The 15152-nt window shown below is 36.1% G+C and overlaps 2 protein-coding genes across 13 annotated transcripts in view; one reads left to right on the plus strand and one right to left on the minus strand.

Annotated features, from left to right (window-relative positions):
- Positions 1 to 15152, plus strand: part of CASK (calcium/calmodulin dependent serine protein kinase) — a 227935-nt gene that overhangs the window by 100769 nt on the left and 112014 nt on the right. For all 12 annotated transcript variants that reach the window (XM_080374290.1, XM_080374293.1, XM_080374285.1 and 9 more), the window contains exons 4-5: positions 2780 to 2857; positions 4123 to 4195. In XM_080374290.1, coding sequence (XP_080230416.1) covers positions 2780 to 2857; positions 4123 to 4195 — 151 coding nt within the window. The remainder of the gene's footprint in view (positions 1 to 2779; positions 2858 to 4122; positions 4196 to 15152) is intronic.
- GPR82 (G protein-coupled receptor 82) lies at positions 7564 to 14802 on the minus strand. The gene is made up of 2 exons (XM_080374317.1): positions 14473 to 14802; positions 7564 to 13262 (listed from the first exon to the last, which is right to left on the minus strand). The coding sequence occupies exon 2, from the start codon at positions 13227 to 13229 to the stop codon at positions 12195 to 12197; it is 1035 nt and encodes a 344-aa protein (XP_080230443.1). The 5' UTR covers positions 13230 to 13262; positions 14473 to 14802; the 3' UTR covers positions 7564 to 12194.

Raw genomic sequence — 15152 nt, forward strand, 5'->3', positions numbered from 1 at the left:
ACCCAAAGCAATTCAGCTGTGGTGGTGGTGATGTCTGTTAACTCCCTGTTCGCCTTGCTTTAGCTGGCGCTTTGGTGTGACTCCCATGAACTGTCCCAGGCGGTTTGTGTCGCTGCCGTGGGTGCCCTCTACTGGCAGCTCATGATTCTCTCTCAGATTACGCGTTTTCATTACGCGTTTTCTGTGGTTTTACCAACTGCTTTTTGCATCTTCCAACATAAGTCTTCAGCGTGTCTCTGTGTGTTTACTTCAGTGGATTTTAACTTACCTTATTTTTCTCATTTTCATGGTTTTCACATGCCTAATGCTGATACTCCTTACAAAACCTTGAGACTTCCTGAACTTTCATTTCACCTGTATCTCAAAACTTCAAGGCTTTTATGTCACATCAGCCTTTCAGTTCCTGAAAAGTCATCTTTTAAGTGGTTTTGATGTTGCTGAGTTTTTAGTCTGTTAGTGCACTGAATTTTCTGGGATTTCTTATAACTCAGGCTGACTCTTGCTTTTGCAGCCTCAGGTAGATGAAAGTCTCATAAGATTTTCAGATAAAATTCAACATCATTTGAGTGATAGAAAGCCCTGTTTATACATGAAGAAAAATGTACCCTTAAAGTAAGATTTTGTCTTGAAAAAATAGTCAGTTCAAGTCAGAGGTTAAAATACATCTGCCACATATTTATGCTTGTGAGAGTAGTAAGAGTTCATCTGAATGGAAGAAAACTTTCAAACGTTACTGCTTGCAGTCTAGCAATTTAAACTACTTGAAGAATATTGGCAAAAAAAATAAGCTGCCACTTTACTGTTATCAAATTTGAATTTAAAATGCTGGTATGTGTAAGTGGGGAGGTAGAAAAACATATTAAAGACCATTCTGGTTATAAACACCTTGTTTAATAGAAAAGTTTGTATAAAGGAATGGCGCTTTGGCTTAGAGTCTCAGCAGCTCTTGATACTGCTAAAAATCCTGAGTGCCTCTGATCTTTATTCATCTGCAGTTTGTAACAAGTCAGAGCAAAATTAGTCTTCTAAAGGGTTCTACTGCTTCATGAGAATGACATCTCCTAATTTTTGGTAGTTAATCATGCATTTTATATGTTCTGCAGTGCTTGCTGTTGCTCAGGTTTGAGTTTTGTTTCCCATCTAGCTGAAATAAATTGTTGGGAGGAAGCTTTGAAATGCTTGAAACAACAGATTGACATGAGGGTTTTTTTCCATAAAATCCAGATTTATGCTGTTCTCACTGAACATGACCTTGTTGCTGCTATACAGTAATGACTATAGTGCAGCACAGCATATTCTCTGTCTGAGTGAGTTTTAGCTATATATATATACAGATGCACAAAATTGAGCAAGACCGGAAAAACTACTGGAAAAAAACCTACAGAAGAATACATTGATGTAGTGATGAGCAGTCATGGTTTGGCAGTATGGGTTTCCAATTATGGGGGCTTGTTAAATCCAAAGTTGGTACCAGGTGCTAAAATAACTCACCAGGAAATTTTTTTCCACCTTGCACTTAAATGAATGTGCATTTCTTTTGGTCAGCAGACTGCCTTATATTTGTCAGTGCTCTATCCACATGATAGTGTATTTTGCGTGGGGACACCTTTTGGGTTTATTTGGCAATTTACACTTCTGCACATTGCTTGTGACTCCCTAAGCAGAAGCTTTGCATTGCAGGTGTGTAACAAAGCAAAAGTGATTGTATGCTGACATTCTGGATAGCTTACCAAAATGGCCCTGATAAAGTTGGCTTTCTAGATACCTTGCAAATTTGCCTTCCCGCCCCCAATGAGTCTTTGGTGGAAAGGAAAAAAGAAAGGTGTGAAAGCTAAAAATGACATATTACAATTGATATTTTTGCAAGTCCCTTGTTAAGCATTAATTATAATATGTGATTTTTATTGTTCCTGTTAACTTTGTTACTCTCTCCTTGACCCATCAAGCAATGAACGTTTGTAGATACAAATCTGCCTTAGGTTACTTACAGGAAAAAGAAGAGGAGGACAGTTAAACCACACCGAGCTGCTTTGGTTTTAGAGAAATGGTAGGCTAATTTTGGCCTAAAGACTATTAATATACATGCATCTAGAAGTGTGGTACTACTCATTGTGAGAAGTAAGGTTATCAGAAAGACGACAGGCAGGGAGGAAAGGAACAAAGTATCAAGTATCAGAGCTAGTGATACAGTATGAGTCCTCTCGCTGTTTTCAGGTGCCTTCAGTGAGGCTGTGAGGTGTAAGGTATCTGCTTGGCTCCTTAATTATGAGAATGCTAACTGGAAAGACAAGACTACATTACTACATTTCTACATACTTCTTTTTAAAATCTTCATTTAAAATTTGATTTTAGTAAAAATTTTGTATAACTACAGTCTTTATTATAGAGTTGCACTTGTAATGCTTCTAAACTCAGTTAACATAATAGCATGCATTAATTGTTAACTTTCAGAGCCTTCTTGTACAGAGCATTGATTTTCTGCTGTCTTGCACACCTTGTTCAATGAGCAGTTTAAGCAATAGAAGAAATGTTTGATTTTAGTAATGTTTTGAGAGAACTGTTATGTGACCTGAGGAGCATAAAACGGTTAACCAATGGCAAGCCATATTCTATTAGATTACCTATTAAATGCTGGTTTATTTAGTAATGCATTGTACATGTGTCCAGAGTATTTTATGTAAGATTTATATAGATGGAGTAAATATATATGTTTTGGAGCATTTTCCTGTAGTTGATAGTAATTATTTGTCTTAATATTTTTCCCTCTTTTTCTCTGCAGTATGGATGGAGCAGATCTGTGTTTTGAAATTGTGAAGAGAGCAGATGCTGGATTTGTGTACAGCGAGGCTGTAGCCAGGTAAGTATTATATTTAAATAATCCCACAGCACATATGAAAAGATAGAATTATACTGTTGTACAATGTGGTAGCTAAAACTTAGAATACTATAAGTAATCCTGTTACCACAGTCTGGATGTTTATTACATTAATTAGCATTAGAACAGTATAATTTTGAAGCATTTTGGTTTTTACTAGTTGTATATTTGGATGGGGTTATTGAATAAAATAGTATTTCACATCCAATACTTAATTGTCTTTGCCTTTTATGGATCTCTCATACGATGACATCAGGTGACTTACCTGACAGGTGTGAGTCTTATTGGTCTTAGTAGGTGGAGTCATTTTTTTTTTTTCTTTTTTATAGATCACTATATTTATGGTTACTTCAAATTTTCACTTGTGAGGTAAACTGAAATTAAAGAGTCTGTATAATTGCATGACAACAACAAAGCCCAGTATCCTAGTGGCACGATAATTGAGCTCAAAGCCCATGAGATTCTGCTTGCTTTTCTCGACACTGTAGATTTTTTAGCATCATAGAAGCCAGACTGGAAGAGAAATCAAGAGGTCTGTCTCTCTTTTAACCTCCTGCTGAAGGCAGGGTCAGCATTGCATTTAGATCGTGCCGCTGAAGGCATCGTCCAGAGGGGTCTAGAAAACCTCCAAAAAAAGAGATTCTACAGCCTACCTGGGCAACTTGATCCACTGCCTGATTATGTTTCCCTATAACCAGCTGGAACCTCCAGAGGATAAGGATTGCCTCCTTTAGCCCACTAGTAATGCTCAGCACAGGGTGCTGTTGGCTTTCTTGGCTTTCTAGTATGGTCAGTAATCTGTCAGAGGATTCTTTGGACACAAGGCAGAAAGAAGTTAGTCTTTAATTTGCATTAAGCAAGCTAAGATCTTGGTTCTATCCCTTTCTAGATAAATCAGGCACTGATACTCACGTGTTTCCTTCCTGTGTTTTGCTATAAAAAAACCTGATGGGTCTGACTTTGTTATCATATGAAGCAGAATTATTGAACAATTTGAAACCTTTGCAAAATGCAATATGCAGATTTTTCTTGTCTAATTTTCTTTGGCTTCAATCAGAATAATCCTCAAACTTTGGAATTTATTATTCATTATTTTAAACACAAACCCCATTCTACTGAACTCTGCTTATTTAAGGTTAAGTTGGTTGGTCAGTTTTATATAGTTAGACTCTTAAAACTTAGGGGTTTATATGTCTAGAGTAATTTTTCCTGCGTGTTTGTCATGTATAATGTCTTTGTTTTTTCAGTCATTACATGAGACAGATATTGGAAGCTCTACGCTACTGTCATGATAATAATATAATTCATAGGGATGTGAAGGTAAGGTGGTTTAATTCTTGTTTTTTTTCTTTGCCACAACAATGCAAACTACTGAATTTTAACTTCTGCAATTTAGAGGAAAGAGGAAGCTGTAGAAAAAGAAACTTTATTTGTTAAGTCTGTTTATTCTTACCATGTCATGTAAGATTAAAGCCCATCTCTAATTCCATCAATATAGCACATTTAAGGGGACTTTATTCACAAATTACATATGCATTTGATTGCAACTTAGTTAGAAAGTCAGTTTAATTTCTAGTTTTTGAATATTCATATGAAATCTGCTTGCATTTTTTCCTTGTTAGGAAAACATGTATATCAATGAATTGCGTTAATTAAACTGGAATTTGTAGATTAACGGCATCATTTTGACAGCATAATGACAGTCTTCATCCAAACTAAGATTTCAGAAAGTGCATATGCTTAAATGCTACAATATTGGTAGTATTATATACTTTTTGCAAGCAGTCTTAAACATTTATTATTATGAAAACTTCTCTAATACAAACAAGGGAGGAGAAGCACACTGTTTAAGAACAGTGTATGTACATAGTCTTTCTGGTCTGGTGAATGTTGTACTATCTCTGTGAATATTTATGGAACTAGTTTATCCCAAAGTACCATAATTTAAGTAATTGAGAGTTTTAACCTAAGTGGGTTTGACTCTCTTCAACTTTAACATACATGTTCTTCATTAATATCATTGTCTAAGATAGTTATTCCCACTTGACTTCTCTAAGAGTTTGCTTTTATCCAAAGTACTATAGGAATTAATGAAAATTCTAACTAGCTCTGATGGTGCAGTTTGAGAAGTGAACCTTGAGTTTTAGTGAGTAGAGACGATTGAGAGAGGGTAAACTGTGCTTCAAACTCCTATGATCTGCAAGGGAAGAGTGTGTGACACTGAACTGATAATTTTCATTTGAGGAGTCATTTGGTCTTGCATACACAGGCATTGAAGACCTTTCCCAATCTCTTTTTTCCTTCCCTTCTAAAATCAAGAAAATTATTCTATGTAATAGGCTTTTTTGTTGTTTTGTATTTTAAAAGTAATTTCTTACAGTGATTCAAGACGACCTCTTAATTGCTGTTCTGTCTTGATGGTTGTAGATTCTTTTAATTGTTCATTGCACATGAGAATTGCAGAATTAACATCATCTTTATGCTGTTGTGTCTTCCTGAAAGCTGCACCTGTTTTTGTTGGACCGTGTTCCTGAATGAAAACAAATTGCAACTTCAACGGCCCCTGAGGGAGGCCCATTTTACCGACTATAAAATGGGCGTTGGTTTTGCAGCTTATCCAGACTCTGAAAACTTTAAAATCACTGTTTTCATTAAATACTATCCTTACAAATAAACCTGTTCAGTTACATTAGAGTAAGAGTTTGTGATGTATCAGTCTAAATAAGTGTAAACCAATGTACAGTGTTTCATTTTGGCAAAAGCGGTGCAGAACTGTCGGGTGTGGGTGTGGGATGCACTGAGCGAACTGCAGTATCCCGGCTCTAGAGGTCACTGCAGACATTGTTTTGAAAGGAAGTAGGCTAAATGACCGATTTCCAAATTACAGGAATGGATAAAAGCGAATTAATAAAAATCTGTAAGGTCGATATAGTCATACTACATTTTTTTCCCGCCTAAGCTTTCTGTGGATGTTATTTTGAACTGCAAAATGTTTGATTATCTGATGCACAGGAAAATTTGCTCCTTATACTCTTTGTAAGAATTAGGTGCCTTTTAGCCACTTCTGTGCTCTCTTAGCTCTGGACTAATTAGGAAAGGTTAGACAGGAATACTTCAGTTTGCTGTAATGTGGTACCAGAAACTTTACTTGACTTCTGTAAGTGACAAGATCTACCAAAGCTTCTGAGCACAATGACAGCAGACTATGATAAACTCCCGTATGCCCCAGATTCACCTCCAATGACAGAACCAAAACATCAAAGCTTTCACAAGGTGGCCTGTATTTGTCTTAATTTCCTTCACCGTTCTGTGAGACCAGATGTTTCTTGACCCTCTGTACACCATTTGACCCCCTTCAACACTGCTTAAACATTGCTTCATAATCAGTGACAATTACACCTGCTTCATCCTTGGTTAATGTAATCTTGCATTCTTTCACTGCCTGGAAGTTGGATCATGTGATAAGGAAAGTAAAAAATGCTAATGAGGGAAAGTGGGAAACTCAAGACATATGATTCTGCATATCAGAAATGTGAATGTCAAGAACTTTTCCACTTACCACAGCATTTATTCCTATTCTGTTAGCGTAGTGATACAGGGCTCAGCCGTTCCTTTTATTCTTTCAGAACCTTGCTGTGTCAGAAATACCCAAAAAAATGGCTATCAAAGCAGCAACAATGAAATGGGGTCTTTTTCAATATAGAATGTTATTACACAGTAGTTTGTATACAGATTTATCTTTATGTAAGAGAACAAAAAAAGGGAAATGGGTGTAATGTGGGTCTGAAATTAGATGCTTGTCTTTTTCCATAAAACCCTTGCTGGAGTTTGAGTACCATTTGTCACTGAAGTCAGCCACTTTCTCTTTAGCTGTCAGTATTTGACAATAATGAAAGTATTTTTTTAATATAGTAATGAAAATGATGAGTGGGAGAGGACCTTTAAAACAGGACAGAGAAATAGGAGAAAGATGGCTTATCTCTTTCTTCCAAATCTCCACTTCACTGTATTCTGTCCTGAAAAATAGTGTTTTCTCTTACTTCACCTTCAGAAATAAGAAAGCAACAAATTGGGTTAACTCTGCATTAAAATAGTTTTTCTCTTAACATAAATATAACTGAAGATAGTTCCCTTGTATATGATAACACATTTATTACAGACAATAATGCGTACTTTGAGATTTAATGGAACTAAAAATGAGTAACCAAAATGTGCTCTATAGCTATAGTCTTTCTTCAAGAAGAAAAATGAACAGTATGCCTCTGCAACTCTAGCTGCAAAGGTTACAGCTGATCATTCAACTTCCTTAAGTTCTGTGCTATAGAATTATTTTAGTAATTATTATTTTAAAAGCTGAAACTGATATTTTTGTTTGTTACAAGCAGGTTAACTTAAATATTTCCAATCCCTATGGCAGTTAATGTGGTGTAGAGTGTCTAAAGCAGCATTGTGCATTTAGCACGGTCACATTTGGTCAGCATTCAGTATTTTGAGTTGTTACATTCTCAGTGTGTGGGAAAAGTTGCGCTGTCTTTTCTTGACAGTTTCACCGAGTTACCTATTAGTAAAAGGATAGATTAACATGAATCTTGGTAGAAGACCTTTGTGCTGGTCACTGAAAGGAGAATGTGATTCAGCTCGAGAAATACATTGTTTAAGCTTTGTATAAATTATCAAGCAGGACAGTGTTCAATATGAAGAGCATTTCTTCACTTTATTGCAGATCTTGTCACTTGTTCATTTATGCAGTAACTTCAATGGAATGTTTTTTTATCCAGAAAACCTCAAGAGGTTTTACAGTCTTCAGTTAACCTGCACTGTGATGCTTATGTAGCATTATATATAGTTGCAGAATTTTTGTTACAAAAATACCTTTTAATGTAACTGATACAAGAGTAATTTAATCACATCAAGAGCTTTAGTTGCTGGGGTTTTATCTCAGTTCACTCCAAATACTCCCAGATTTGCTCTGTGATTTTCGTATAGTTTGAGTGCTTGTATATGTTTCTGTGATAAGTAAAATGATTGGTGTGCAGATGGAGTCAGGGCAAGCTTGTTGGCTAAATACAGACATCCAAAATTTTTATTATAGGTATGTATGCTTGTTTCCAACATGTGATTGTCTGAACAGTATAACTGCTAAGGCAAAAATGCATGGATTCTGCCTTTTCTGCTGTTAAGATTCAGTTCAGTATTTTTGGAAGTTAAAAAAACTTTTCCAGAGAGTAGGACTAAGCGTTATGCACTGTGTTGTATGTCATATGCAAATCTCAGTTGATCCAGGTAACTTGAGACTTGATGTACGAATAGATTTGTATGTTGATTTATGCCCTATACAGAGCTTAATTAACCATATGAGCCCTGCGATCGCACTCAATTACCACTTCTGTCTTTCATTGCCTGAAGTACTTGTAGTTAAGCACTTCAGGTTTTGCCAGTAGAGTTCAAGACTCTTACACTTCTGCTTTTAGGTATCTGGAAAATTAATAAGGCTTGTATGTACGTCTGTGTGTTTATCCAACTATGTTAAGAATAACTGGAATAGAAGCTGTTCTTTATGACCTTCTTCACTTTCCAATCTTTGAATATCCAAAACAAGGAATCTGTTGCATGTTAGTTTCCTTCTGCTCTTTTCACTTAGGCATGGAACCTGTTTTATGCTTTCAGGGGATAGTCAGTAATAACTGGTGCTTTTTCTGTATTTTCCAGAAGTTATTAGCTCCTTGAGATCCAGTAGCAACTACTTTGTTGAGGATTTTGTTACATATTAAATCGTTAAAAGATTATTAAGGCTGCAAAATCAATAGCAGAGGTATAATTAAGGTGTCCTATCTGGCCGTGTTTTTCTGTGGAGCACTTCCTCATTCAGTGCAGAAGAGGCTCCAAGAATAAAGCTTTCAGTATTTTTTCCTCAATGTTTCTTCAGGTGGTACTTTTTCCTCCCATTTATGTCCATTCCTGTACATACATGCTTCCTATCTCAGAGTCCCCATTATTGTTTTGTCCTGCCGTAGTATTTTGTCCTAGTATACTGTTAGCTGCCTGCTGGTTGTTCAGGAGCAGTTTTGCTGAGTATATTTATGTTGCTTGGCCTACTTAGAGCTCAACCTCTACATGCTTTCTGATAAGGGAATTTATATATTCCAGTCATTTGCCCAGCCAGTCAGAAAACATGTAGCTTCTGATCGATGAGCTGACCACCTGTGCAGCACATTTGAACGGGTTAACCAAAAAGTAAACAGACAATTGCAGCCTTTTAAACTGCTTTATAAACCATGTGTTGTGCATATTTGCCTTAGGATTTTGTGTTCCCTACTATGGAAATGAATGATTTTATTTTTTATTATACAATTCACAAATCACATGCTAACTTCTGATTTGGCACCAGGATGTCTAAGCAGTGCAAGAAGTTTAGTGCACAAGCTGTGTTTTGCTGAAGTATTTCTCTGTCTCTCTCTCATGCCTTTCTGTTTTGGGGGATTTTTCCCGCATGAACCATTCTGTCAAATGCTAGACCAACGTATTACTCAATTTTTAGTTTCTCAAATTGCCTGTACTGCACAAATGCTTTTCCACTACTTAAAACAAGAAAAACTTTGCTGCAGTTCAAAAATGTAAAGGAGACATGATCTTGAACAGACTACATAGGAAAAAAGTAAAGGATATATTATATTTTTTGGTACCTCATAGAAATGGCGTAATGGGATCTTGCTAAGAGTCTATCACAAAGTTATATTTGATTAGTTCCCAAAGTTTCTTCCATTTTCTTCACTTTTTGATAAATGCAGCACTGGCGAACAAGTGGTTGTGATTAGAAAAGTGAAGAAAGAATGACTTAAGCCTGCGCTACCATCAAAAACTCTGTATTAAGAAGAACATCCACAGGCAGGCACCCTGCTGAGATACCCTAACAATTGCAAATGCATTCCCTATAAAGTGTATTTAAGGAAGGACAGAAGCAGAGGGTTCTTGATTGGGCCTGTGCAAATTATGAGAACACATTGGTGGTAAACGGCTTCACTCAGTCAGACATACAGCTGCTGATCTAAAACCAATTATTTAAGCAGCACTGTGCCATCTGGAGGGCTTAAACTGCTCAATTCAGTCCTGCTGTAGGTACTTGGACATTGGTTGTGTTGTGAAGTTGAACACCCACAAACTGGCTCCCCACGCTCAAGGACTGTGTTCACAGAGCAGCTTTCATACAATGCTTTGTAGAATTAGACCCTGAAGCTGCCCAATTCAGGTTTTCCCATAAGTCATATCCTAAACATCACATGGGAATTCTATGAAAGAAACAGTCACTAAATTCTGCTATCAGGGGTAGCACTGTATTAAGTAAAATACTGCATTCCTATGATTTTAGGTCTTTTTCATTTGCATCTTTATATAATTTCTGCAGAACACAAAGCAGCTGTCAGATGATATGAAGTCTTAGGGTGTCCACTGGCACTCGCGTCAGTTTAGTGCACCTGTCATGGAACTCAGTATTAAGGTTGGGAAGTTCAAATTGCTCATTACATTTTATTGTGAACTTTTGGGTGAGTGCTAGGATTTATCAGAACCTAGTATTTTATAGCACTTTTTACACTCACTAAACTGTTCTTGGTCTCAGTTGCATAGAAGATTGTACAAGGAAAAGACCGTTGTGTAATCTTAAGTGTCTTCTACAGAAGTAATTCAAAATAATCAAAATCTCTACTTAACTCATCATAATATTCTAACTTCTACAGTAAAATAAAGAACAAAACCCAAAACACCCAACCACAAAATCTCCTGTTTCACACTGCTTTCATAGTGCTAATGGTCATGAAATGTTTCTAATTGAATGTATTTTGTATACCAGCAAATAATAAGCATTTATGCCTTCCTAATTAAACCATAGAATTTACCTCACAAGATTAGATTAGGAGTATGGAAATTGCAGTGATTTGTTTTGCTGTTTTTTTTTTTTAAAATCATAAGTAGTACAAGAGGTCAGAAATAACTGCATGTATGCATTTCATCCTTTTTTTCTTCACAGAATATTATTGTACATTCAGATATGTTACAGTTTTATTGATCTTTTGTGCTTTATGTGTTCTTCCATAAATGGTCTGGATTTAAGTATTGAGAAGGAGGTGCCTTCTGAAGCAGCGTATGTTAATCCACCTTGAAGTGAAATAAGTGTGTAGCACTTTTGGGTGAATATGGTATCCTGAGTACACCAAAACTGCGTACCGATAAGGAAGCCAGTGCCTCAGCTGTTGAACATGACTGCCATGGATAAGACTGCAAGAAAAATTATTCCTGACGAAGCTGCAGAGCACATATAAAACCCATTCTCCTCAAACACTGAGTAAAATCCTAGGCCACCAGAGTTTCTCTGCATCTGTGGGTACTTCACCCCAGCAGGTTATCTGTCACCATGAAAACTTTCTCTTCAGAGTCACCCTGTTGCAGATGTAATTTCAGTAACACTGTGGCCATGGTAGAAAATGTCAGAGCAGGGTGATAAATTAATGAAATCTTAAATCTGAGATTTCTGCTATTTTAATATGAAGCTTTTTCTTTGTGATAGGCGTTTTCTGTGAAGGCTAGAATAGAAAAAGTGCATAATTTCTTAATACATTTTTTTACTCCTAAAAAAACAGCTACTGTAGCAAAACCCTAATATGATGGACATAGCTAAAGTAAATAATGGCATTTTTCAGCGACTTCAGAATAAGATGTCATCAAGAACTTTTTTTTATGCACTAAAGAGTTTTAGCATCTCATGATGCATTCCCCATTAAAAAAAAAAAAAATAAAGGAACCAACCTTCTACCCAAATACTCATGAACAAAAAATATATGGTAATCCTGAATGTGTTTTGTAGCTCTTTGTGCCTGCTTCTTTAAGCCTTTCATACATGGTTCACCCATTCCAGAGAAAATGTCTGTGCTTTGTTCAGCCTTTTTCATAAAGGAAACCCATGTGCAAAACCTGGGACTGTTTTATTGATGCTAGAAAGAGAACTGGGTCCTCAGCTTCAGCCTAGTTTCTTCCTTCATTATTTAGGTAGAAAAAACTTTCCATACAAACATAAAGCGTCTTTTGCATTGTGTAGATAAAGGGGTATTACACAGTTCACTGCATAAATTACTTTGATTCATTTAGATACACACATTGGATTTATTATGGCTAATGTAGATGTAGCAAGCAAGATAATTTGAAAAAAAATACAAATAATACGTTAGCATTTTTTTAAATATTTCCCATTCCATATCAACAGCTGGTTATAGGTAGTTAAAAAGATTTTATTGTTACTTATGTTCTACTGAAATCTTTCTGTACTCCTTCACATTTTGGGAGCCTTTTCAGTGAAATTACCAGCTTTACGGTTATGGTGTTCTGGTGTGGATTTTGTAAACAGGCCATGCAGACTTTTCTTAAATGTTTTATCTAGCAGAAGAATTATAACTGGATCTAAACTACTCTTAGCAGCAGCAAGACAAGTAAGAAAATTTTTAATCTCCACTAGATAGTTTAACCTTGGGCAGTCATTATTTGTAAGCAGTACATTAAAAATTGGCCTAAAAATATGATATGGAAGAAAGCAGACGGTTAATGTTATCTGGATTACAAGAATATTTCTTTTCACTGTACTGTAAATTAGATGTTTTTCTCCAATGCAGGTATTTTTTTGTATATTACTCAGATGTCTGGTAAGAGAATAGTATGACAACAAAACTGTCAAAAAAGATACAAAAAAACACACAGTGGCAAGAGAAGCTGCAATCATTACAGTAAATCCACCAGCTTCTACCCTGACATTGTAGCATCTGTGAAATTCTTCCGCAGCCCTTGCCTGGACATCATATGTTATAGCTGTTACCGTTATGCAGAGCACCGTAAGCCATATAATGATGCACAAATATTTAGCAAATTTTGGCTGACGAAACTTTTCAAGTACACATCTGTAAAAGTTTTCATTAACTGCTGGAGAGTATTGTGTGTCACTGCTTTTCTTCAGTGTTGCGTACTGACTTAGAGCAGTTGAACATAAAATTGTAATTGTAACATATATACTGACATGCATAATGAGAGTCCCAACGCGATATGCTATTCTACATACTACAGAGTCGTAAGTCCATTGGTACCCTTTTGCAAAATAGGCAGCCAGAAAAGGCATTGTGCTACATATGAGTAAATTTGCAGCAAGAAGGTTTGCCAGGTAAATGTATTGTGTTCTTTTTGTGGATGCTTGCCTTGAAAATATCCAGGCAGCGAGAATATTTCCAAAACTTCCAGCAGGAAATAGGAAAGAGTAGATGACTGGTAGAGCTACAGTAGTAGCTAAGGATGGCTGAAGAAGACACGTTGAATTTCTCATTTATCCCGGTATTTCTTAAATGAATGGTCAGAGCTGAAACACAATTAAAAGAAGTATTCTTCTGTAATGTGCATTTAATGTCTCTTTTATTCTTTGCACTTATCTTAACTGTTGCATTTCTCCCTTGCTTTTCAGTGTTACTAATGGCTCTTTGTCCTCTGGGGTTATCATCTTGAGATTGCATGAAGTTACTGTTTGGGTGTTCTCTTCCACTGACACTTAGTGAAGAAAAGTTGGCTGATGTTAAACCCCAAAGATTTTATGTGCATAGAATCTAATAAAATAAATTAGGAAACAAAAGGTTCAAGCTAAGGTCTGACAATAACTTATGTGGTCTTGGTTTGTTTCTTAATCTTCTGGAACATCTGTAACCTACTTTGGAAACCACTTCTAGACTATTTTAAGTTAAATAAGCAAAATAAGTGCAAAGTATTACTTTAATTGCAGAAATGCAGAGGGATATTCTGTACCTCCCTTTAAGTACCAGTTAAACTGCATGATGCAGGCATATGGCTAGATGCATTTATTTTGTGCTGATGTCTGTATCTAATATTACTTTGTTCAGAGCTCCAATCTTAGATGTACATTTTGCACAAACAATTCAGTCTGTAGTTTTAAACATATGAAATTGTTGTTGAAAACAGCAATATATTTATTTTTTCCAAGTTCAGTTTTCAATCTTTTCTCAGTTTTCACACTGAAAATAAGAAATCAAGGCTCTGTAAATGGCTGCATATAAAAACCTGGCATCCCAGCTCACTAACCTGTAGTGAGGAGAGATTTTACTCGTTTGGTGAAGTGTATCCTAGTTAACTTTTGTTCCATATAAAATCATGTGGAAAAAATTAACAGATTTGAAACTTACAGGCAGATAATAATTTTTTTTAAACAGCTGTAAGCAAGTGAACTCAGATACCAAAAAGGATTCTGTGTAGCTATGATAAAAAGCACAGACACCAAGCTGATTAGATAGTAAAAAGTTGTAAAAGTCATATTTAAAAATTATGTTGTAGGCCATATTTGACAACTTGCAAATTAAACTACCTTTTACAGCTGTTGCATTTTAGTGTACACTAAGTTCCATATGGTTGTTGAACCAAAATGTATTAAATTATTTTATTACAGTGAGTTAAATTCATGAAGTAGTTGTTGAATTTAGTCATTTAGAAGTCTAATGATCTTTTTTTGTGTCAGTGCCCAAATTTTGTCAGGTGAAACAAAAAAGTAGTAGTTTTAAGCTTACCTATACAAGCTGTAGGTGCCTTCCCTTGCAGAGAGCAAGTTTTTCTGTCTGAGGTCCTTTTTATCTCCACTGCTGCAATAAAAAGGATGATACTTGAATCTGGAAAGTACAGTTAAGAACAATATCTCTCTGACACAAGTAGGTTTTCAGAATGTTCGCTTTTCTTTTACAGTGTCAAAAAAAGACTAGGCATTTAAAGTTCAGACAAGGTGATGATGTCTGTGCAAACAAGACTTTGAAATTAGGTCAGGATGCAGCTCCGTTAGAGAAGTAAGTAAAAAGAATGAGATAGTGTGGAAAAGTGATTGTAACAGTCCTTTGGTCGTGTAAGTATGGCACAGAAACACCTTACAGTCCTTCGTATAGCACTTTCCTCTTTTTGGGGGTGGAGTGATTATTACTGTCGTTCTCTTTAGGACTGCCCACGTTCCAGACTGAAAAAAAATAATGCTATTTTATGCATGAAAACTTGTATTTTCAATGACGTTTAACTGTTCTTCAGCTCAAAGAGCTATCACAAAGCTGACTGCCTGTTCCTGAAGCCCACATACAATAATACTGTATCGATGACTGTCCCTCATATGAGTGACCACATGAACATGTCTGGTCTCGTCAGATGATGGATTATGTGGAGGCAATTTACAGCTGATGCATTCTAGGCATCAGCTGGGGAAAAGTGA

The sequence above is a fragment of the Falco punctatus genome (genome assembly GCF_963210335.1).
Source record: "Falco punctatus genome assembly, chromosome: 2".
Classification (NCBI taxonomy): Eukaryota; Metazoa; Chordata; class Aves; order Falconiformes; family Falconidae; genus Falco; species Falco punctatus.